A 25,242-nucleotide genomic window follows, 5' to 3' on the forward strand; every position below is an offset into this window, starting at 1 on the left:
GTTTTGGTTCGGGTCTTATTCGAAGACTTGGACACCACCTCTTGGGGTTCAACCTATATAATGAGGGCCAAGGGGGAGGGGGCCGGCCACCTCAAACACCACCAAGGTGGCCGCACCCCATAGTGGCCGGCGCCCCCCTCTCCCCAAACCCTAGCCGCCCGCTCCTCCACTTCCCGCACGCTTAGCGAAGCTTCGCCGTATTTCTCCACCACCACCAACACCACGCCGTCGTGCTGTCGGATTCAAGAGGAGCTACTACTTCCGCTGCCCGCTGGAACGGGGAGGTGGACGTCGTCTTCATCAACAACCGAACGTGTGACCGAGTACGGAGGTGCTGCCCGTTCGTGGCGCCGGAACCGATCGTGATCAAGATCTTCTACGCGCTTTTGCAAGCGGCAAGTGAACGTCTACCGCAGCAACAAGAGCCTCATCTTGTAGGCTTTGGAATCTCTTCAAGGGTGAGACTCGATACCCCCTCGTTGCTACCGTCTTCTAGATTGCATCTTGGCTTGGATTGCGTGTTCGCGGTAGGAAAATTTTTGTTTTCTATGCAACGTTATCCTACAGTTTTATCTTTCAATCTTGTTGGGCAGACTTTTCACCAATGGACTAGTGGCACGTCCGCTTATCTAATAATCTTGCAAAAAGAGCTGGCAACGGGGTTCCCAGCCCCAATTAATTAACTTTCATTAATAATTCTCTTCACATGTTTTGCCCTGATTCATCAGTAAGCAACTTAATTTTGCAAATAGACACTCCTCCATGGTATGTGAAATGTTGGAAGGCACCCGAGGATTCGGTTAGCCATGGCTTGTGAAAGCAAAGGTTGGGAGGAGTGTCATCCATAAATAAAACTAAAGTACATGTGTAAACAAAAGAGAAGAGGGATGATCTACCTTGCTGGTAGAAATAACGTCCTTCATGGGAGCCGCTCTTTGAAAGTCTGTTTGGCAAGGGGGTTAGAGTGCCCACTACCATTCGTTGACAACAACAAACACCTCTCAAAACTTTACTTTTATGCTCTCTATATGATTTCAAAACTTAAAAAGCTCTAGCACATGATTTAATCCTTGCTTCCCTCTGCGAAGGGCCTATCTTTTACTTTTATGTTGAGTCAGTAAACCTATTTCCCTCTATCTCAAGCAAGCAATTGAGTTGTTGTGATTCAACCATTTATATTGTGATCTGTGTAATCATGTCTTTTATTCTTCCTTGTTTAGTACAAATTTTATCTGAATGAATATGACTTTGAAGGTTATTAATGATTATGAGGAGATTGTTATGACTAAGCATGTAAGATCTGCTATATAAGCTCTAATATAAAGGCTCTGCTTGAAAGATAAGTACAATCTGTTAATTGTTCTTTGACCAAGAACGAAGTTTTCCATCACCAATTATGATTCCCTATGCACCTTTATTTGTGATTTCCCTTTTCTTGTCTCAAGTTGAGTTATATGAGGAAGTTGTTTACTAGAATGTCTTGTGTGAATTAATAAATGTGATGCTTCTTGTCCGTATTTTATTTATCGACTCTTCACTCCATAAACATGTGGTCTTGTTTACTGAGTTCAGTTTCGCTTGGGGACAAGCGAAGTCTAAGCTTGGGGGAGTTGATACGTCCATTTTGCATCACTATTTTATATCATAATTTACTTGTTATTCATTGATATATTTCATATTTAGAGATGATACTTATGTTATTTCACCTATTTTGCATGTTTCATGATTATTGGAGAATTACTCATCGGAGTCGAGGATTCTGCTGGAAAAAGCACCGTCAGGATACAATATTTCTGAAGATCAACAATTGACGGAAAATATACCGAAGCTCCTATTCTTCCAGATGACGGAGCCAGCCAAAAGGGGAGGCCGAGGAGGGCCGCCATGGGCCCTCCCCATAGGCCGGCGCAGCCACCAGGTCTGGCGCGCCGCCACGTGGGGAGGGGGCCCACGACCCCCCTCGGCCATCGCCCTTTCGCGTACTTCATCTCCGAGAAACCCTAAGGTGCGACAGAACATCGAGAATAGACACAGCCGCCTCTGCGGGGCGGAAAAACACCAGAGAGAAAAGAGCTCTCCGGCAGGCTGAAATCTACCGGGGAAATTCCCTCCCGGAGGGGGAAATCATCGCCATCGTCACCGTCATCGAGCTGGACTTCATTGGGATCATCATCATCATCATCATCATCTCCACCACCGACACCGTCATCTCCACCACTGCACCTCGTCTCCGCTGTAACATCTAGGGTTGAATCTTGATTATTTCATAGGGGAAACTCTCCCGGTGTTGATTACTCCTTGTTATTGATGCCATTGAGTGAAACCGTTGAATTAAGGTTTATGTTCAGATTGTTATCCATCATCATATCACCTCTGATCATGTTCCATATGATGTCTTGTGAGTAGTTCGTTTAGTTCTTAAGGACATGGGTGAAGTCTAAATGTTAGTAGTGAACTATGTTGAGTAATATTTAATGGTTTGATATTTAAGTTGTGGTGTTATTCTTCTAGTGGTGTCATGTGAACGTCGACTACATGATACTTCACCTTTATGGGCCTAGGGGAATGCATCTTGTATTCGTTTGCTAATTGTGGGGTTGCGGAGTGATGACAACACTGAACCCCGTTGGTATATCGATGCATGAGGGATAGCAGGATCTCGGAGTTTAAGGTCTGTGGTTAGATTTATCTTAATTACTTTCTTGTATTTGCGGATGCATGCAAGGGGTTTAATCACAAGTATGTATTAGTCCTAGGAAGGGTGGTGCATTAGCATAGGTTCACCCACACAACACTTATCAAAACAATGAAGATTAATCAACTATATGAAGTGAAAGCACTAGACTAAATTCCCGTGTGTCCTCAAGAACGTTTGGTCATCATAAGTAAACAAACCGGCTTGTCCTTTGTGCTAAAAAGGATTGGGCCACTTGCTGCAATTTACTATATCAAAACCCTCTGAAAACTTGTATTTTATTTATCTGCTATATCAAAACCCTCTGAAAACTTGTCTGTGAGCATTTACAGTGAATCCTTCATCGAAACTGCTTGTCAACACCTTCTGCTCCTCGTTGGGTTTGACACTCTTATTTATCGAAAGTACTACGATACACCCCCTATACTTGTGGGTATTCAATGTGTTGTTGCTACTAGGGAGAAAACAACAATGCTTTATCCAAGGATAATTGTATTGTTTACTTTACACACTTTACTTAATGCAATAATCTGTTGCTTGCAACTTAATACTGAAAGGGGTGCGGATGCTAACCTGAAGGTGGATTATTAGCCATAGACGTAATTGGATTACGGTCTATGTATCTTGTTGTAATACCCAAATGAATCATATAGTAATCATCTTGTCATGTATGGTATTTATTTTGTCAATTGCCCAGCTGTAATTTTTTTACCCAACATGTTATTTATCTTCATGGAGAGACACCTCTAGTGAAGTGTGGATCCCGGTCCTTTCTTTTACACTGCAAATACATGTTCTTTTTATTGCCAACTCCCACGGCAACATCTCTTTTTATTTCACTGCAAAACAAATATCTCTTTCCACACTATACGTTTAATCCTTTGTTTTCAGCAAAACCGGTGAGATTGACAACCTCACTGTAAGTTGGGCAAAGTATTTTGGTTGTGTTGTGTGCAGGTTCCACGTTGTTGCTGACATCGGTAGTGCGCCCTGCTAAAGTCAGCTAGCAACACTTTCAGAAGTGATTTCTTTCTCCTACTGGTCGATTAAACCTTGGTTTCTTACTGAGGAAAAACTTGCTACTGTGCTCATCATACATTCCTTTTGGGGTTCCCCAACGGTGTGCTTTGCACAACATCAGAGGAATTTCGAGATCCCAAACTGCAGGAAGATAAATTGGAGTTATACCCCTAAAATTAACTAAAGCATACGTGGACTTAGAAGAATATATTCCATTAGTTTCATATGACCAGATAAGCTGGCATTCCTTAGTATCTAATGTTATGGTGTTAGCGATAGCAACTAATTCCTGCCACTGCACCATCATTTCATCAGAAAAGGTTATCCTAAAATCACATCTCAGGTTTGTTCCATTCCAAACCTCACAAACTGTTTTAGTTTGTTGGTTAGAGACAAAATATATATCTCAAAACTGTGTAGCTAGATTAGTATTACCAAATCAGATGTCTTCCCAAAATATAACACTTCTACCAGTACCAATCTTCCACTTGTAGCCAAAATTCATAGCCTCAGTAGCTCCCATCACACCTTTCCAAAAGGTTGATGGGTGAGTATCATGGCAACACAAAATGTTTGAATTTCTAGTGTTATATTTGCTATCTATCACTTTTCTCCACAGAGTTCATTCACCCTGTATATATCTCTTAACCCAAGATCCTAGCAAACATATATTAAGATCTTGCAGGTTAGGAATACCCAAACCGCCAAACTCTTTCTTCATACATACAAAGGACCAATTAGCTAAATGAATCTTATGATTACCCTCCTCATCATTCCACAAGAAATTTGCTAATTGAGTGCTAATTAGCCTCAAAGCCCACTTAGGAAATTTAAAGAAAGATAAGATATATAGGAATACTAGACATGCCAGATCTTACTAATTCTCTTTTGGCTGCAGAGCACAAAAGTTTTCCTCTCCAACCAGTCATTCTACCTAGGAGAGCATCAATTAAAGGTTGTAAATCCTCTCTCCTCAAATTATCATAATGTAAAGGGATCCCAGGGTATGTAATGGGAAAAGAACCCAGGACACAACCAAAAATATCCTTAAAAAGGAGAGCACTCTACTATGTCTACATTAATAGGGATCAACTCACTTTTATGATAGTTAATTCTCATACCAGAAATTTGTTAAAAACATGTTAAAATCCACTTCATATTCATTGCAGTTCTACTATCTTTCTCTATGAAAAGTAGGGTATCATCAGCATATTGGAGGAAGACCACACCACCAGGGACAAAATCAGGGCATAAACCTTTTTTCTGAAAGGAATACGGTAGGGGAAGCCCTATAGTGATTTTTTATAATAATAAGAACCCAAAATCGTGTCCCTGAGGACTTGAAGTTGTGTGGCTGGGTTGTACATCCACTTCCCTAACCAAGTGAGCAAGGGTCACTTCTTGGGCATAAACCTTTGATTAACCCCTCTCTACCTCCTTTGAAAAGCATTTTCGAGAACACATCAACCAAAAAGTTAAACAAACCTGGGGATAAAAAGATCCCCCTACCTTAATCCTTTACCAATAAGGAAAATGTCACTCTCTATCTCATTAATTTTCACTCCCAGAGACCCACCAGTGGTAAGTTGTCTAATAACCCCGATCCAAAAAGGGCTAAAACCCCTAAGTTGTAGAATTTCATATAAGAAATCCAGATTTACTTTGTCATAGGCCTTTTCATAGTCAATTCTGAAAACAAAACCCTCCATCTTTTTCCTATGCACCTCATGTACTATCTCATGAGCAGTTACCACACTCTCTAGAATATACCCGCCCTTAATAAAGGCAGATTGGTTGTGAAAGATCAACCTACCTATGATTTTGGCCAGCCTATTTGTCAAAACTTTACAAAAAAGTTAAACTACAATTTAGCAAACTAATAGGTCTAAACTTATTCATGGTTCTAGCATCATTCTCCTTTGGAATCAAAGTAATCATATCAAAGTTTAGTCTAAAAATGTCTAATCTATCCTCAAACCAGGCATCAAACAAATTCATTAAATCCTCAGCTATAACATCCCACTATTGTTGATAGAAGAAAAAAGAAAGACCATCTGGTCCAGGTGCTCCATCTGCATAGGAACCAAACACAACTTCTTTTACATCTTCTAGGGAAAATCTACTTCCTAACATATCATTCTCCTCTGGAGTTACTCTTTCCTCGGGCAGAAAAAAGTTCTCCATCAACCTGATATCAGGTCTATCTTCAGCACCAAACAACTCCTTGTAATATTTCTTAGCTATGTCTAACATCCCTTTTGTTTCAGTAACGGTCCCATCAGGTCCTTCCAAAACAGGGATCATCTTTTTCTCCTCCTTTGATTAGCTAAAGCATGAAAATAGGCAGTATTCCTATCCCCTTCACAAATATCCTTACCCTTAGACCATTGCTTAGCTTTTATTTCCTCTATAAGCTAAAAATTACTAAGCTCACAGAGAATTTGCTTAAACCTATCAACTTCAGCAGCAAGGAGCTCCTGAGACTCAGCTTTGATGTCTAGGGCATCACATTCCTCCATAAGGGATTTCTTCCTTTTCCCAATCTCAACATCTATATTAGCACTCCACCCTCTAGCAGAACTCCTAAAACACCTCAGTTTTGCCTGCCATATATCTAGAGGATTATTACTATTTACTTGAAGAGACCAAGCTTTTGACACCACCTCCATAAAATCAGGTCTAGTACTCCACCATTTTTCAAATTTAAAACTACTTTTCTTTGGAACAGTGGCCTCTCCTGAATCCTAAATGATGGGGGTATGGTCACTACCTAATCTAGGTAAAGCTCTTGCATTCCCCAGAGGGAATAAAGCTTCAAAACTAGTAGTACAAAAGATCCTATCAATCCTACTCATGATCATATTACTTTGATTATTCCCCCGGGTAAATGATCTACTAGCTAAACCTATTAATTTCAACCAGGGCCCACATATCTATGCAGGCATTAAACTTGTGTGCCCATTTAAAATCAATTGAACCATTACTTTTATCACTTTGGTATCTAACTAAGTTGAAGTCTGTCGAGGGTACTCCTCGGCAATGCCCTTCAATTGGGGCTTAGGGTTGATGGAATCCTGTAAGCTGATACGAGACATCGGTTCACAGACAAGCGGGGAGAGCGATTTACCCAGGTTCGGGGCCCTCGATGAGGTAAAACCCTTACGTCCTGCCTGTCTGGTCTTGATTATGAGAATAATGGGTTACAATGGGGTGCCGAAGAGTTCGGCTGAGATTTCGTCGAGAGGCTAAGTGCTGCGGCGACCTAGCTCTAGACTTTTGGTGGCTATGATTGCTAAGATTGATCATGTCCCTCGGCAGCCCCTCTCCTGGCCTTTATATAGGTGGCCAGGTCTCAAGAGGTCTAACCGAGTACGACTAGTTTTACAATAGTTCTAGCTCTAAACTTTCCTTGTTCGGCTCCTTCCTTGTCTTGCCCGCCAAGGAATCTTCTGCTGCGACATCCAAGTGGCCCATCTTGCCATCGAATACCTTCATGGGCCTCCAGTTAGATCGTATAGGGTAGGGCAATGTCGGTTACCCGAAGGGTAATGCCCACGTCAAAGTCCCCACCAATCATGGCAGGACCATCCCAATTTTAAAAAAGGTCATGGAGCTCTGAAATAAAAGCCTCTTTTCTCTCCTCATAAGGAGAGCCATAAACTGTAGTCAGCCTAATTTTTTAAACCAGAGCTCTTTATTTTAACTATTGTACTAACAGAGAAAACCTTCACCTCCCAAGAGATGACTTCAAACACATCACTATTTACCCCTACCAAAATACCACCAGCAGTACCACATGCAGGTACAAATTCCACCCAAAATTCATATTTCCCAAAATACTTTTTAGGAAAGATTTAGTAAATTTCTCCTTCTTAGTTCCCTGGAAACCTATATAATCATAATTTAAAGAAATTATAGTATCCTCTAAGCACTTTTTCCTACTAGGGGCAGTTATCCCTCTAATGTTAAAAAAAGGAAACTAACATTGTAACTTCTTCCTAGGGTTCTTTTCCTGAGACTTTCTAATGACTTCTATCCATTTCTCACCAACATCCTCATAATCCTCATCTCTTTCCATAGCCTTACTAGAAGAAATAAATCCAAGGTCTATCCCCTGGACTAAAACACTTTTTTATAGGAGATTCAAGTGCCAGGCTCTCCCTAGGAATCTCATCAACTACAAACACACCATTATCAGGATTAACACAACTATTATCAACACTACAGATACCATCAAGTGCAACTGGAGGAACTACATCTATTTTCCCCCAACTTCACACATTCTCACATCGTAATAGAAAACAAGAATCATTTTTGATCTATTAATTTATGTCTTGTTCCTTTATACTACAACACGTTTGCTCTCCTAAAGAGTGATATGGGACAACTAAAAAGCTGGCCATAGCAACTATGTCGAAGTTTTGTCAAAGAAGATTGGGGAATCTCGGATCAATAAGCATATGCATTTTGCATGCGACCGTTCAAAATACAATGCATGCATGAATTATTTCACCATACTTTCTTGCTGATGAATCCGGTGAACTAATCGATCCACTATTTGATTTTTCAATTAGTAGCATACATGTACGAGATTATTTGGGTCCAGTCTTTGCTTCAGGAATTGGGGATCTCTCATACCCAGCCTCTAGTCATTTGGTGTGATAACATTGTTGCTACATACCTTTCAGCAAATCAGATATTTTATACCCGAACAAAACACATCGAAGTTGACTATCACTTTGTAAGGGAACGTGGTGCACAGAAGCTACTACAGATCAAGTTCATCTCCTCTAAAGATCAACTTCACTAAGCCATTGCCTCTACCTCAGTTCGAGACATGTAGGCGCAATCTTACCCTTCAAGATTCTTTAGAATGTAGCTAACATTGAAAGAGAGTGTTAGAGTATAGCAGCTCACTTGTATATAATACTGTATTGGTATTATCCCTTGTATTGAACTTTGTACACTCCTATAAATATATGAGATGGGCCATCCCTAGAGGGTTGAGCCGATTCTCCCAAACACATATGTCTAATAAAGAGCATTTCTAGCGGATACCGCATACTATGAGACTGCAAAACACAGCTGCATCGTAGTTTTACGGGACACAAATCGCAACGGCAAAGTAGTAACCGTAAAAAACATGACATGTTTCGTGTGACCTATCTATTTTCCCTCAAATCCCTTCTTCATTCATCACGTCTCCCATAGGAACTTACTTCCTTCATCGCAAAATATAAGTTCACCAGTATTTTAAGGTACTTAAAATATAAGTTACTCCCTTCGCTGGTGAATAAGTATACATCTAGAAAATAGTAGATAACTTAGTTCTCTCTTATATTTTATGAGTCTCTATTCTATTAATTGAAAGAGAGAAATGATAATTGGTGGTTGAGGTGGAGGAGAAGAATGGAGATTGGAGGATGGAGTTGGGAAGTGATTACAAGGAGCTAATTACATTAATTAACTGCATTGGTAGTTTAGATGCATACTTTTTTTAAGATAAATTTTGAATCTAGAAATACATTTTTTTATAGAATGGATGGAGTATTTGTCATCAAAATCCCTTCTTCCTTGCGGAGCCTTCCTGACACCCCCACTGTATATTGATTTAGATTGTGTAAAAAATAATTATGGTTAATGACCCACCTCTCCATCCGTGCCACGACGCTTGCAATTTCCGATGAGAAAATAACTCACGGAGGCTCAACATCTCTCGGTTGGCAAATATCAGCACGTACTCCCATGTAGAGGAAACTCTTCGTGTGAAGCCCAGAGCATTCAATTGTGCTGTTACCAATGCCACACAACGCAGCAAAGCTTCTGAACCGTGGATGATATTTAAGGATGGCATATGCAGCATCTCAAATCACCTTGCTCACAACTCACCTCAAGAGAACGTACGTCGTCGACCATGTCGAACGATGACGAGCCAAAGGTTGCTGTGAAGCTGTTCATCGACAAGGAGAAGAAAAGGGTGCTGTATGCAGAATCCAGCACTGAGTTCGTCGACGTCCTCTTCAGCTTCCTCACACTGCCACTCGGCAGGATCGTTCATCTTCTCGGCAAGCGATCTCAGGTTGGGTGCCTTGATGAGCTGTACAAGAGCGTAGAGAGTCTGAGCGATGATCACTTTCAGACCAAGGCGTGCAAGGCGATGCTTCTTAGTCCATGCAACGCTGCAGCAGCCCACTGCAGTCAGCTTAAAGTCAAAGTAGATGATATACCGATAGAGCATATATCAAGGGTGGGCCAACGAAGTTCATGGTGACCAACGATCTCCACATCCATCCATTCTGCTTGACAAACACCCTGGAGTTTCTCCGTGCGTCCAAGATTACGACCGGAAAACTTGTGCAGAAAGAACTCACGATCAACCAAACCCAGGTACTTTCCACTACCGATAAATCGAGCGTACTTTAAGATGAGGTTTGAGCATCATGTATCGTAAATAACCACCGTTTTCTTGTCTAACCGCTACAGGCTCTGAAGTTTGTCGGGGCTGCATTTGGGACGCGCGAAGCACTCAGCAGCCTGCTTCTACCTTCAAAGAAGTAGGTGCTTCGCCTGAGCTAGCCTCCACTACCCGAAGATGCAAATCGAGATGTTACTTGAAGATTCCCGTTCGCATTGTTTACCATTTGGGAAAATAGTTCCTATTGCATGTTATTTAATCGACCATCATGTAGAAGGCTTATGCCTCCCAGGCTCCCACTCGATTTGAGTTTTAACTGAACTTAACTATCCTCTCTATTCCCTTTGATCCGTAATAAGTGTTAAAGATGATCAAAGGGAGTACTCCGTATATTTAGATTGCGTATTCATATGAGAGTAGTGATTGTCCCATGCACAGGAAGTCCCGTGCATGGGCCCCTATCACTTCTCCCTATTTTATGGAATATTGTCTCAGTTCACTCTATCCTTTCACACTTTGAAACTTTTGCAGGTTTTGAACTAAAATTTTAATTTAAAAACACTGGTGGAAAAAGGGCCTTTGGTCGCGGTTCGCAACTGCCATTAGTCGCGGTTGCGCAACCGCGACCAAAGTAGCGCGACTAAAGGCCCCCCCTTTAGTCGCGGTTGCTTACGAACCGCGACTAAAGGCCCGTCCACGTGGGCGCCAGGCGACCGTCGGGGCGGAGGCCCTTTAGTCGCGGTTCTTCTGGCCGACCGCGACTAAAGACCGCCGCAGGTTTAGGGTTTTAGGCCCCCCCTAAACCTGCCCCCTAAACCTGTTTTCTGTTTAATTTGTATTGTTTTATTTCTTTTGTGCTTTATTTGTAATTTTGAAGGAGTACGTTTCACATATTCTACGGTACTACATACATGCATGCATATGAATGTACAATTTCAAACAAATTTGAAATTAGAACCAAAAAGAATTCAAGAGGAATATACAATATACATTCAATATCATCGGATGACCATATACAAGTTTGAACAAGTTTCCATACATAATTTAATGCATGTATAGTTCTACGTCCTCTACGTAGTGTTGTCCTCGTAGGATCGATGACTTCCTCGCGAACCATCCAGCTAGTTCCTCCTGAAGTGGTCGGAAGCGAGCTTCTGGACTAAGCGTCTTCCGGAGGTTATTCCTCTTGATGTTGAGCTCATCCGACTGGTCCCGCTCATTGGTGTATCTCCGGATCCTCTCACAAACATAGTATGCACATAGATTGGTCTCCGGTGGCTGAATATCCCCAGTCGTCCGCACTGCCCTTTTAAAATGTAGCTCTTTTTTGAATTCACCGACCTTTTGATCTACGAACCGTCTCCAAACCCTACGAGGCAAAGAAAATTAAATGAACAAGAGAGTTATTAATTAGTTACTTGATATTAGGAAATGATGAACGAAATAGGCCGATCGATATAGAGCGCAAATGAATGAAAACAATTACTTTTGCATCATTTTTCTCATGTCGGCCCAAAGCGCCGCATCCATATTCAGAGAGTCGTGGACGAGAACCGTGGAGGTGTGAAATTGAATTACCATCAGAATCCAGTGGAACCTGCGGACACGATACATGCACAGTCATGCATATATAACTCATCGATTAGCCACATACCATGCATGGAGTAAACAAAAGAGAATGTGCTCAAGACAGAAACACTCACCCAAAATGGTAAGGAAATAGAATATCACTTTTGAGTTCCTGTTTTCTAAGAAACCGCCACAGGTCTTCCTCCACGTCGGCGGGGTGCTGTTCTAACACATATGAATTAACGATGTATGGGTCAATGAACCCAACATCATGGATGTTCCTTATTTGCATTTCCCGCTTCTTCATTCTGCATAATAGCGTACACAACAAGATAGTTAGGACAATATATAGTGCAGGCAATGAACGAGATGGGGTAGAAATTAATAAATCACTTACGAACGTAGCAACCGATGATAGATTTGTCGAGGTCGCGCAGATTGAACAGCTGGAACAATTCACTCCGATGAACCGCGATATAGTAATGTTTGAAGTGATGCTCAGCTCTAACTTCCGCATAAATATAGTCTTTGGCGTTTTTAAGTTTTATGTAACTCTTGTACCAATTTAGCGAGACCTTTCATTTGTCGAGGTAGATCCTCTTCTGCGCAGGCTCGACGAGAGGGCCTTTCTTCACATATGTAAATACTACGTCCTTCATTGGCGCCTCATCAAGGCCTAACAGTGCACGAAGAGTGATACCTAAGTCGGCCGCTTGTTCTCTGGCACTCGTTACAATCAATCCATGTGCTGCCGCAGCTGCTATGATATCGGGGCATCCGGACCGGCGGCTTGCACTATGAGCGGGGCGATCGATTGTTTACTTTGTTCCCCGAGCTAGGCAACTTCTTTCCCCCTTTCTATTTTTTTCTCGGCCTCCTCCAAGGCTTTCTTCTCCTGCTTCTCCGCCAACTCTTGGTTCCTCTTGAACGCGAGTGCTTGCCTACGAAGTTCACGTGCATAGTCGTCGTGCAGATTCTTTGCGGCTTGGGACGGTGTGTTCAAAAATGACTTAGCCCACTTCTTTTGCTCATCAGAAAATACTGGCTTGGGCTCGCCCTCTATTTTCTTCTTGCAGCTCGCCTTCCATTTCTCTAAATCAGCAGCCGCGCCCGCCTCGACTTCCTCGGCACTACTTTCCCAAGGCCTTGATGACCCACAAGTATAGGGGATCGCAACAGTCTTCGAGGGAAGTATTACCCAATTTATTGATTCGACACAAGGGGAGACAAAGAACACTTGGAAGCCTTAACAACGGAGTTGTCAATTCAGTTGCACCTGGAAACAGACTTACTCGCAAGAGTTTATCAGTAGTAACAGTTTTATAGCAGTAGCAGTAGTGAAATAACAAGAGCGAGAGTAACAAAGACAACGAGTAGTGATTTTAGTAAACAACGAGGATTAAAATACTGTAGGCACGGGGACGGATGACGGGCGTTGCATGGATGAGAGAAACTCATGTAACAATCATAGCAGGGCATTTGCGAGATAATAATAAAACGGTGTCCAAGTACTAATCAATCAATAGGCATGTGTTCCAATTATAGTCGTACGTGCTCGCAATGAGAAACTTGCACAACATCTTTTGTCCTACCAGCACGGTGGCAGCCGGGCCTCAAGGGAAACTCATCTGGATATTAAGGTACTCCTTTTAATAGAGTACCGGAGCAAAGCATTAACACTCCGTGAACACATGTGATCCTCACATCGCTACCATTCCCTCCGGTTGTCCCGATTTGTCACTTCGAGGCCATTGGTTCCGGACAGACGACATGTGTATACAACTTGCAGGTAAGATCATAAACAACGAATATCTTCATGAATCAATAACATGTTCAGATCTGAGATCATGGCACTCGGGCCCTAGTGACAAGCATTAAGCATAACAAGTTGCAACAATATCATAAAAGTACCATCTACGGACACTACGCACTATGCCCTAACAATCTTATGCTATTACATGACCAATCTCATCAAATCCCTACCATCCCCTTCGGCCTACAGCGGGGGAATTACTCACACATGGATGGGGGAAACATTGCTGGTTGATGGAGAGGCGTTGGCGGTGATGGCGGTGATGATCTCCTCCAATTCCTCGTCCCGGCGGAGTGCCGAACGGAGACTTCGGCTCCTGCGACGGAGTTTCGCGATGTGGCGGCGTTCGGAGGGTTTCGGCGACTTCGACTTCTCTCCGTGCGTTTTTAGGTCGAGGCGAATAAGTAGTCCGAAGGGGGCGTCGGAGGCCGGCCGAGGGGCCACACCACACGGCCGCGCGGGCCCCCCGGGCCGCGCCGCCGTGTGGTGTGGGGCCCTCGGGCCTCCACTTCAATTGCCCTTCGGCTCCGTTAGTTTCCTGGGAAAATAGGGCCTTCGCATAAATTCCGAGGTTTTTCCCGAAAGTTGGATTTCCGCACAAAAACGAGACACTGTAGCAGTTCTGCTGAAAACAGCGTTAGTCCGTGTTAGTTGCATCCAAAATACACAAATTAGAGGCCAAACAATAGCAAAAGTGTTCGGGAAAGTAGATACGTTTTGGACGTATCAACTCCCCCAAAGCTTAGCTTATTGCTTGTCCTCAAGCAATTCAGTTAACAACAGAGCGATAAAAGAACTTTCACGAACACATTTGCTCATATGATGTATATATTCTCATGCTATGGCTAATACTTGAGCAGTTCATAACAAGGTACATGCAAATAAGATCATCTAACAGCCTATATCAATCATGAAGAGGTACCAACAATTAATAATAAGCATCATGAATCATGTATATAAGCAGGATTGCAATGTTCATAAGAGAGTATGATAAAGTGGTATCTCGCTTGCTCGTATTTGATTGGCAAAACATAAATGCCGGGCACCTTTGAAGTTCATAGAAAGACTAGAAGTAGTGATTGTCAAAGATAAAAGCATCAAAGTTATACCACAATCAATCATATTTCGAGACAAGCATATTATACTAAGAATGACAGTTGTGCTCTCAAGAAAGTGCTCAAAGAAATAATGGAGACACAACATAAAAGTAAAAGATTGACCCTTCGCAGAGGGAAGCAGGGATTAACATGCGCTAGAGCTTTTCATTTTTATAAATCAGGAGTAAAATTATTTTGAGAGGTGTTTGTTGTTGTCAACGAATGGTAATGGGTACACTAACTACCTCGCCAACCGGACTTTCAAGAGCGGCTCCCATGAATTATTGCATATTTATTTGGCACTCCTTCCAACCTTTCTTGCACAAACCATGGCTAACCGAATCCTCGGGTGCCTCGCCAACAATCTCATACCATGAAGGAGTGCCTTTTTATTTTAGTTTTATTATGATGATGACACTCCCCCAACCTTTGCTTACACAAGCCATGGCTAACCGAATCCTTCGGTGCCGTCCAACAATCACAAACCATGGAGGAGTGTCTATTTAAGTTTAATTAATTCGGGACTGGGAATCCCATTGCCAGCTCTTTTTGCAAAATTATTGGATAAGCGGATGTGCCACTATTCCATATGAGAGTCCGTCAAAAGTAAATGACAAGGTTGAAAGCTAAACACCACATACTTCCTCATGAGCTATGAAACATTAACACAAATTAAGAAGCATTTTGAAGAATTTAAAGGTAGCGCATGAGAATTTACTTGGAATGGTTTGAAATGCCATGCATAGGTATTTATGGTGGACACTCTGGAATGACTTGGTTTTCATGTGTTTGGAGGCACGAGCAGCGTTCCCGCTCAGTACAAGTGTAGGCTAGCAAAAAGACTAGGGAGCGACAAATCAAGAGAGCAAGAACTCGTCATAATCATGCTTGCGGCAAAATAAATTAACCGAGGCATAAAAGTGATACAAGAACTCGAAGCAATGTAAATCATTGAGGCTTAATTAACTTTTGTTCAGTCATATGCATGCGTGAGCATGTGCCAAGTCGATATAAATGAATTATTCAGAGGAGGATACCACCATGCCATACTTACTTATGAATAAAACAATGCAAGCAAACATCCATGACATGCTACTCATATTAATAGATTGGAGCAAAACATGAGAGATCATAAACTACTAGACTTTCTCAAATAACATATACCTCACATGAACCAACTAAGCATGCTCACATGGATGAGTATATGTACAAAGATGAAAACAAATAGAGTTCATACCAGCCTCTCACCACAATCAGATTGTCGTAGATCGTCATTATTGCCTTTTCACTTGTGTAGTTTGGATAATATGAAATGAAAACCACGCTCCAGCTACCGAAGACCATTGAACTCATGATGAACTTTACAAACCAAAGAAGAACAGCAAATATTTTTGGTGTTTTCGAATTTGAGAACAAGAACAAAAGGAAACAAGCAAACAAAGCAAAATCTTTTTGGGTTTTCTTATAGCAAACTAGCAATAGCAAATAAAGCGAAACAAATGCAAGAAACCAAAGCAAACAAATGGTGAAGAGAAACAACAGAAATATTTTTGGTCTTTTTGTGTTTTGGAAAGGAACAAAGCAAAAACAAGAAATAGCAAACTAAAAGAAACACAGAAAAGCGAGATGGCAGAAATATGCCAAAACCTGACAGCAGTACAGAAATCGATTTTTACAAAAATCTTACGTTGATCAGTTCAAAAAGTGTTCAACTAATGAAAGTTAGATAACAACCTAGGGAACATGCACAAAAATTTGCAACTCAAAATACCGTTCTGGCTGGGCACACGAATTTTTACGGTAACAGCCCAGAATCTGTTTTCAGGCAGCACTTCCCCAAATATCATCTTCCTCTCATTAGAAAACCACTCAAAGAGACTAAACAAGTATATACAAGTATCCAGCAATCATAATATGCAAAGAATGAGTGATGCCGGTATACCTCCCCCAAGCTTAGGCTTTTGGCCTAAGTGGAGTTCAATCCCATCGATCCCATGAAGTAGTATCTCCGTAATATGAAGATGGGTCGTATTCCGGGTATGTGCTGGAAGAAGCACCCGGATATGTGACGGTGTGGTCGTAGGAGGTCCCGACGTCCTCGGAGTCATGTTTCTGGTGGAACTCTTGTATCTTCATATGCTCATCCACCTCCTCCTTAGTGCACGACCATGATTGCCTGTCAATACTTAACAAACCAGGTTGGGGAAGAGGGATTTCCTTCTCCTCCCCGTCAGAAAACAACATTCTATATACCATATTATCTAAAGTAGAGTCAGTTGTAACAAAATGATGACTCTTCATAGCAGCAATATCAAGTCTCCTAGGGGCCAATGGCACATCATTAGGATCAATAGGAAGATTAAGAAATGTTAAAACACGCAGTGCAATGGTTCCTCCAAAAATAGGCCCCCTGGTAGACAGGCGGCGAGCAATAAGAGCACCAAGGTGATAGGATGTTTGTCCAGTAAGTGCAATGTTCAAGAAAGCAAGATGGTAGCTAGAGATATTACTAGTGTTCTCCCTACCAAGAATGCTAGTAGCAATGTAGTATGCAAAATATTTAATGGCGGGGAGTTGAATGTTCCTTATCTTGCCCCGCTGAATGGTTCGACAATCATCATCGGTAATCCCTCGGTAGAGCTCCAGCAAGTCCCGGGGGTGTCATCAATCCTACTTGCTGTACCTACAGGGCAATATCCAAGGCACAACAAAAATCCTTCAACGGCATAGTCACAGTATTACCATAGATCCCGAACGCAACCGTTGGCTCATATTGTTTGTTGTTGAAGCTGGAAACTCTCGACGAAGGTCTTGGTGAGCAAGTAGTATTGCTCCCTTTCATCGCCCATATAGGTGGTTAACCCTGCCCTGTTGACAAGGGTTAAGAAGTCCTCCAATATTCCCGCATTTCTTAGAAAATCATAGCATGGAAAAGTAGAAGCATTAGGAGGCCCGTTGTCCTCTTCGGGCGCGAAGCTAGGCGCGAGGATGTCTTCATTGTATGACCGCCTAATTTGGGTGGAGGACCTAGAAGGCCTCCCGGTGCTGGTTGTTCCCTTCTTGAACAACTCCCCAAATTTGAACTTCTTCATTTTCTGAAATTTTCAACAAACAATATAAAACTTGATTTGGTGACATACAATTGAGGGAAACTACCATAGGAACTTGCTAGAGTACTAATCATGCATCAAAACTAATTTCTACCAATTAGAACAAGCATGCAAGCTCACCAAACATGTTACCTACAGCAGCAAAATATTCAAGATATACTCAACCAAACGAAATTCTACTTGGATGGGTGGAGGAGTCACATACCGAAGAGCAAATGTGCCAAATTTCGGACGAAATCTGGGCTGAGCAAAGAGATCGAGAAATCTGGAGCTCCGGAGCAAAAACGCGAGAGAGATGAACTTGGTACGAGTTTTTCGGGAGAGAGAAGGTGCTGGGAGGAAGAGATGGCAAAGTGGGGCAGGAGGGAGCCCACACCACATGGTGGCGCGGCCACCTCCTTGGCCGCGCGGCCGGTGGTGTGGCGCCCTCCGGTGCCCCACAGGTCATCCTCCGGTGCTCCCAGGTGCCTCGTCGAAAAATAGGACCAACGGTATAATTTTCGCGAATTTTTGAAAACTTTGAAAAATGCACATTTTCTGGGTATTAAGTTTATTATTACTGGCCAGGAAAATTTTTGAAATCTCTAATCAATTAAGAAACTTTGCAAATTAAAAAAAATGCTACAGCAACTAGAACAAGTGGAGGAAGAAAGATATGTTGTTTACCTCCTCTATGCATATAAAAAGTATTTGTTAACAAGGTTGATCAAGTCTTGCCACCAAATAAATTTTACATAGCATATGAAGAAATAAACCTCAAATCAATCATGTTACCTTGAATTGTATTGATATGGATCCAATAACAAGAGTTTGATATTCTTCTTTAGGCTCATATATAGGACAATCGATGGTTCCCACTTTGATAGTTCTCACATTAGAAATAGTATTAACTCCACACGCTTTCTCAATCCTCTTGGGGAAATAAACGGTATGTTCCCTATCATCAACATTGAAAGTAACCTTTCCTTTGTTGCAATCAATAACAGCCCTCGCGGTGTTAAGAAAAGGTCTCCCAAGAATAATAGACATATTATCATCTTTAGGCATTTCCAATACAACAAAATCAAGCTAATATCAAGCGGTTGGTAGTAACTTGAACAGGAACATTCTCACATATACCAACAGGAATAGCAAGTAGATTTATCAGCCATTTGCAAAGATATATCGGTAGGGTATCAACTTATCTAAGTAAAGTCTCTTATAAAGAGAAAAAGGCATAACACTAACACCGGCTCCCAAGTCACATAGAGCAGTTTTAACATAATTATTCTTAATAGAACAAGGAATAGTAGGTATACCTGGGTCGCCCAACTTCTTTGGAATTTTGCCATTGAAAGAGTAATTAGCAAGCATAGTAGAAATTTCCTCATTGGGGATTTTCCTTTTGTTAGTAACAATATCTTTCATATACTTTGAATAAGGAGGCAATTTAATAGCATCGATCAAAGGGATTTGCAAGAATAAAGGTTTCATCCAATCACAAAATTTATTATAGTGTTCTTCTTCCTTTGATTTTAGTTTCTTAGCAGGAAAAGGCATTTGCTTTTGCACCCAAGGTTCTCTTTCATTACCATGTTTCTCAGTAATAAAATCTTCTTTAGTATACTTTTTATTTTTAGCATGCTTTTCATGTTCTTCTTCAACCTCTTCTTTATCGGAGTATCATTCTTATCATTATCTTCACTATTATCATGTTCATTACCACTTTCAGTTTCAGCATCGAAATAGAAATACTATTAGGATCATTAACAGGTTCGGAGGATTCTACAACATTTTTATGTTTCTTTTTCTTTTTCTTAGAATGAGCTCTAGGTTCAATGCGTTGAGAATCTTGTTCAATTCTTTTGGGATGCCCTTCAGGATATAGAGGATCCCGGGTAGAGACACCACCTCTAGTTGTTACTTCATATGCATGTTTTTCTTTAGCATTATTTCCTAACAAGTCATTTTGCACTTTAGTGAGTTGATCAATTTGAGTTTGAATCATATGAAAATGTTTAACAAGCATCTTAACATCATTGGAGGTTCTCTCCACAATATCATGCAATTGACTAATAGCTTGAGAATTTTCCATTAGATGATTCTCTACTCTCATATTAAAATTTTCTTGCTTAACAATATAATTATCAAACTCATCTAAGCATTGTGCAGGAGGTTTCGAATACGGAATATCTTCCCTAGTAAAGCGTTGAAGGGAGTTTACCTCAATCATGGATGAAGGGGGAATTATCTCACATATATCTTCTATTGGAGGTAGATTCTTCACATCTTCAGATTTAATACCTTTCTCCTTCAGAGACTTCTTGGCTTCCCTCATATCTTCATCATTCAATTTAATTAAACCCCTCTTCTTCACTATTGGCGTTGGAGTTGGTTCAGGTGTATTCCAATCATCATAATTCCGGCCTATTTTAGCCAATAATTCTTCAGACGTCGTCCGGAGTTCTTTTCTCGAAAACACAACCAAGCACAACTATCCAGGTATGCCCTAGACTCAATGGTTAATCCACTATAAAATATATCAAGTAAATCATGCTTTTCTAAATCATGGTCAGGCAAAGCTCTAATAAGAGAGCAAAATCTCGCCCAAGCCTCAGGCAATTTCTCTTCATCTCCCTGATCAAAATTATAAACTCTCTGCAAAGCAGCATGTTGAGCACTAGCAGGAAAGTATTTCCGAAAGAAAACAACAAGTAATTCTTTTGGACTTTTAATAGAACCAGGTGGCAAACTATTATACCAAGTTTTAGCGTCATCCTTTAATGAGAATGGAAATATTTTAGCAACAAAGTAAGTACGCTTCTTAACATCATCAGAAAACAAGCTACTCAAAGTAGATAACTCGGTCATGTGTTCAACAGCACTTTCTTTTTCAGTACCACAAAATGGTGTTTTCTCAACAATAGCTATATGAGATAGATCAAGAGAAAAATCATAATCTTTATCCCTAATGTTTATAGGAGATGTGGCAAATTTAGGATCAGGAGACAGTTTATATCTAACAGTATGTTCTGCAAGCAACTTTTTAATTTTTCTTGCATTAGTGGTAGCATTGCATTTTTCAATAAAATCATCATCAAGCTCCACATAATCTTCCTCAAGGTCATCACTAGAGTATTCAAGTTCAGGTGAACTAACAGGTGTAGTAGCATCAGGAGTTTCAGTATTTTCAATTTGTCTAGATTTAGCAATTGTAGCATCTAGAAAAGATCCCAATGAACCACTATCATCAAGCACAGCAGAAACATTATCAATATTATGAGAGTGTTCGGATTCAGCAGATGTATCCGCATGCGAATTATGTGGCGGTGAAACAAGTTTATCAATCACAGATGGTGAATCAAGTGTAGCGGAGGTACTCGAATTGTACCTTTTCTTGTAGTGGATGGTAATATGGCGATCTTAGTATCGCGAGGTTTACCCATGATGGAGAATTTGCAGCGAACAATATTAATCCAAGTGAACTTCCAAATAAAGCTATGCTCCCGGCAACGGCGCCAGTAAAATAGTCTTGATGACCCACAAGTATAGGGGATCGCAATGATCTTCGAGGGAAGTATTACCCAATTTATTGATTCGACACAAGGGGAGACAAAGAACACTTGGAAGCCTTAACAACGGAGTTGTCAATTCGATTGCACTGGAAACAGACTTGCTCGCAAGAGTTTATCGATAGTAACAGCTTTATAGCAAGAGTGAGTAGTGAAATAACGACGAGCAGAGTAACAAAGACAACGGTAGTGATTTTAGTAAACAAGCAGGATTAAAATACGTAGGCACGGGGACGGATGACGGGCGTTGCATGGATGAGAGAAACTCATGTAACAATCATAGCGAGGGCATTTGCGGATAATAATAAAACGGTGTCCAAGTACTAATCAATCAATAGGCATGTGTTCCAATTATAGTCGTACGTGCTCGCAATGAGAAACTTGCACAACATCTTTTGTCCTACCAGCCGGTGGCAGCCGGCCTCAAGGGAAACTACTCGGATATTAAGGTACTCCTTTTAATAGAGTACCGGAGCAAAGCATTAACACTCCGTGAACACATGTGATCCTCACATCGCTACCATTCCCTCCGGTTGTCCCGATTTCTGTCACTTCGGGGCCATTGGTTCCGGACAGCGACATGTGTATACAACTTGCGAGTAAGATCATAAACAACGAATATCTTCATGAATCAATAACATGTTCAGATCTGAGATCATGGCACTCTGGCCCTAGTGACAAGCATTAAGCATAACAAGTTGCAACAATATCATAAAAGTACCATCTACGGACACTACGCACTATGCCCTAACAATCTTATGTTATTACATGACCAATCTCATCCAATCCCTACCATCCCCTTCGGCCTACAGCGGGGGAATTACTCACACATGGATGGGGGAAACATTGCTGGTTGATGGAGAGGCGTTGGCGGTGATGGCGGTGATGATCTCCTCCAATTCCCCGTCCCGGCGGAGTGCCGAACGGAGACTTCGGCTCTCGCGACGGAGTTTCGCGATGTGGCGGCGTTCGGAGGGTTTCGGCGACTTCGACTTCTCTCCGTGCGTTTTTAGGTCGAGGCGAATAAGTAGTCCAAAGGGGGCGTCGGAGGCCGGCCGAGGGGCCACACCACCTGGCCGCGCGGCCCCCCGGGCCGCGCCGCCGGTGGTGTGGGGCCCTCGGGCCTCCACTTCAATTGCCCTTCCGGCTCCGTTAGTTTCCTGGGAAAATAGGGCCTTCGCATAAATTCCGAGGTTTTTCCCGAAAGTTGGATTTCTGCACAAAAACGAGACACTGAGCGGTTCTGCCGAAAACAGCGTTAGTCCGTGTTAGTTGCATCCAAAATACACAAATTAGAGGCCAAACAATAGCAAAAGTGTTCGGGAAAGTAGATACGTTTTGGACGTATCGGGCCTCGTGGGAGAGGCTTCGGTGATACCTCCGGTACCTTTGTTTTCTTAGGTACGTAAGGGTCCGGGTTAATAATCCGAGATCGCTGCTTCGCTTCTTCGCCGGAGGTGGATTGGGGGCGGCGTCGCTGCACCCGCCCGGGGCGGACTAGGGGCGGCGGCCGCTACCCGCCGGAGGTGAATTGGGGGCGGCGTCGGCCCTCGTGAAGGAGGTGTAGGTGAAGCACCACCACCACCACCGCCACCGCCGCCACCACCACCACCGTAGGGGGTGGACTTGTTGGCGCCTCGCCTGGAAACTTGATAAACTTCTTCTGCCATAGAATGAACCGGCGCTTGACATCTCCAAGTCTTGTCGCCCCTTCAGGTGTAGCAATGTCAATGTCCAGGTCCTCAAACCCTTGGACTATGTCCTCCACCGTGACACGAGCATAGCCATCTTGAATGGGGTTGTTGTGGTGGAGTGCTCCGGTGGTAAAGCATCGCCGATGGCTACCTTCATGGACATGTTCCCGATAGGATAATACGGATGACATGCTTTCATCTCCTTTATATCGTCCACGGGGTAGCGAGGAGGCTCCGGTGCAGTAATTTCGACCACCGCAGGCTCCGGTGCAGTAATTTCGATCGTCGGTGCACCAGCCGATGGGGCCTCCGTGGAAGCCACGCTGCTTCTCCGCTTCTGGCCGCTTCCGAGATCCAATGGATGATCTTCATGCTGCGCCCGAGCTGCATCTCTTTCGGCTACTAGTACACTCACGGTTTTCTTCATGACATCCATTTCCGATGCCAACCGCGCCACAACATCTGCTTCCCGATCCATCTTTCTCTTACGGCTCCTGTAACCGTACGGGTCATCGTTCGGGGAACCCTATTTTCCACGGAATGTGCCCCATGCCTCGTACACGTCCTCCGTGTTCGGGATTCCCGAGGGCTTTTGTCGGGCGTCGTTCTCTCCGTTGAACTTGATCCTCCCCTCTTGAGCATCCCTCATTGCCTCAATAAGCTTTTGGGTGGGTGTAATTATTTTGCCCTGGTAAACACACTCCCTGTCTCCGGGTTCAGCGATCCCCCATGCCCGTACCACCAGCTTTTGGCCCTTGGGTCCCATCCCTCCGTACACTGGACGGATTCCTCGCGTCCTCGCCTCGTTCTCCATCTTCTCCCACCTAGGCTACCAAAAGCGATACCCTCCCGGCCCCATTTTATGATTGTACTCCTTCTTGGCCGCATTATCCTTATTTTTTTTCGATATTTCAAGGAACTGCTCCGATTTCTTTTGCTTCACAAATTCTGGCCAATCATGTTGCAGTTTCTCATATTGTCCTTTGAAATCCGGAGTCTTGCCCGGCTTGACAAAGTCATGGGCTAGATTTTGCTTGTATTTCCGAATGCGTTGGCCATCCTAGAAAGAGCGAATCGTTTGACTAGCTTGCGCCTCTCCTTGTTTTCCGCAATCTTGTTACCCTCCTCATCGTATTTGCGGTATTCCGGAGGTAGAACGAAATGTTCCATAAGCTTATTGAAGCAATCTTTTTTTGTTCTCTTATCGACAAAAGTGAAACCAACACGTGCCTTCTTTGGCTCATTCCACTCCTGGACGGTGATCGAGACGTTGTCTCTAACAACGGCTCCGCATTGGCTGACAAACTTGGTGGCGTTCTTGCTGGGCTCCAGCGGCCTGCCGGTTGCTTCGTCGACAACATCGATGGTGCATGTTTCTCCCGCTTTCATCGTCTTGGTTGCGCCACGCTTTGACGACGACGTACTCGATTGTTTCGACGATCCGGCCGAGGTCTAAAATAAGAAAGAGAGGCGCGCGCGTTAGTACACACATATTTATTCAAATCGGTGAGTTTGTATCACCAGAGGCTCAATGTATATATATATACCTCGGCGCCGGAGGTGGTTGCTACTTCCAACTGAAGATCGTCGTTTATCGACGTTCCTTCGGCACCATCTTGCTGACCATGCCCTTCATCTTCACCGTCAAGGTTCAGATAAGAATCGATATCATCTTCTTCTTGTCCGGTCGGCACATATAGAACATCGCCTTTTATGATGCCGAAGATTTGTTCTTCGACGTCCGGATCATAGTTGTCCATAATCGGGTCAGCTCTATCGTCCGCCATATGTCAGTCCTGAAAACATGTAGTAAAAACAAATTAATTAAGTGAAGAAGGGGGGCGGCACACGCCGCCCCCTCGCCGCCCCCTCCGTATACACGCGGGGTCGGTGCAAGTACTTATAGGTGGCGGTGGCGAAAGGGGGGCGGTGGCGGTGGGTAACATTCCAAAGTAATATAACATTCCAATATTATTATTTTTACTTAATAACATTCCAAAGTATTATATGTTAAGAAAATAACATTCCAATATATTATTATTTTTACTTATTTTGAGTTCTTTTAAAAGTGAAAAAAACAAAAGTAAAAATTTAGTTCATTTTTTTTAGTTCTTTTAAAAGTGAAAAAATACGAAAGTAAAAAATTTAGTTCATTTTTTTGACAAACTTTTGTTAAGTTATTTTGTTAAGTTATGTTTGTTAAATTTTGTTAAGTTATTTCTTGTTAATTTAAAATTTTGTTATACATGTTAAAGTCAATTTTTTATTAAGTGAAATG

At 42.4% G+C, this 25,242-nt stretch overlaps 1 protein-coding gene across 1 annotated transcript in view; it reads left to right on the forward strand.

Moving 5' to 3' along the window:
* Positions 1-9,629: 9,629 nt before the first annotated feature.
* The window catches only part of LOC124696648 (probable sugar phosphate/phosphate translocator At3g14410), a 34,109-nt gene continuing 18,496 nt past the window's right edge, over positions 9,630-25,242 (forward strand). The window contains exon 1 of the mRNA XM_047229350.1: positions 9,630-9,962. Coding sequence (XP_047085306.1) covers positions 9,630-9,962 — 333 coding nt within the window. The remainder of the gene's footprint in view (positions 9,963-25,242) is intronic.

This window comes from Lolium rigidum, chromosome 3, assembly GCF_022539505.1.
Source record: "Lolium rigidum isolate FL_2022 chromosome 3, APGP_CSIRO_Lrig_0.1, whole genome shotgun sequence".
Classification (NCBI taxonomy): Eukaryota; Viridiplantae; Streptophyta; class Magnoliopsida; order Poales; family Poaceae; genus Lolium; species Lolium rigidum.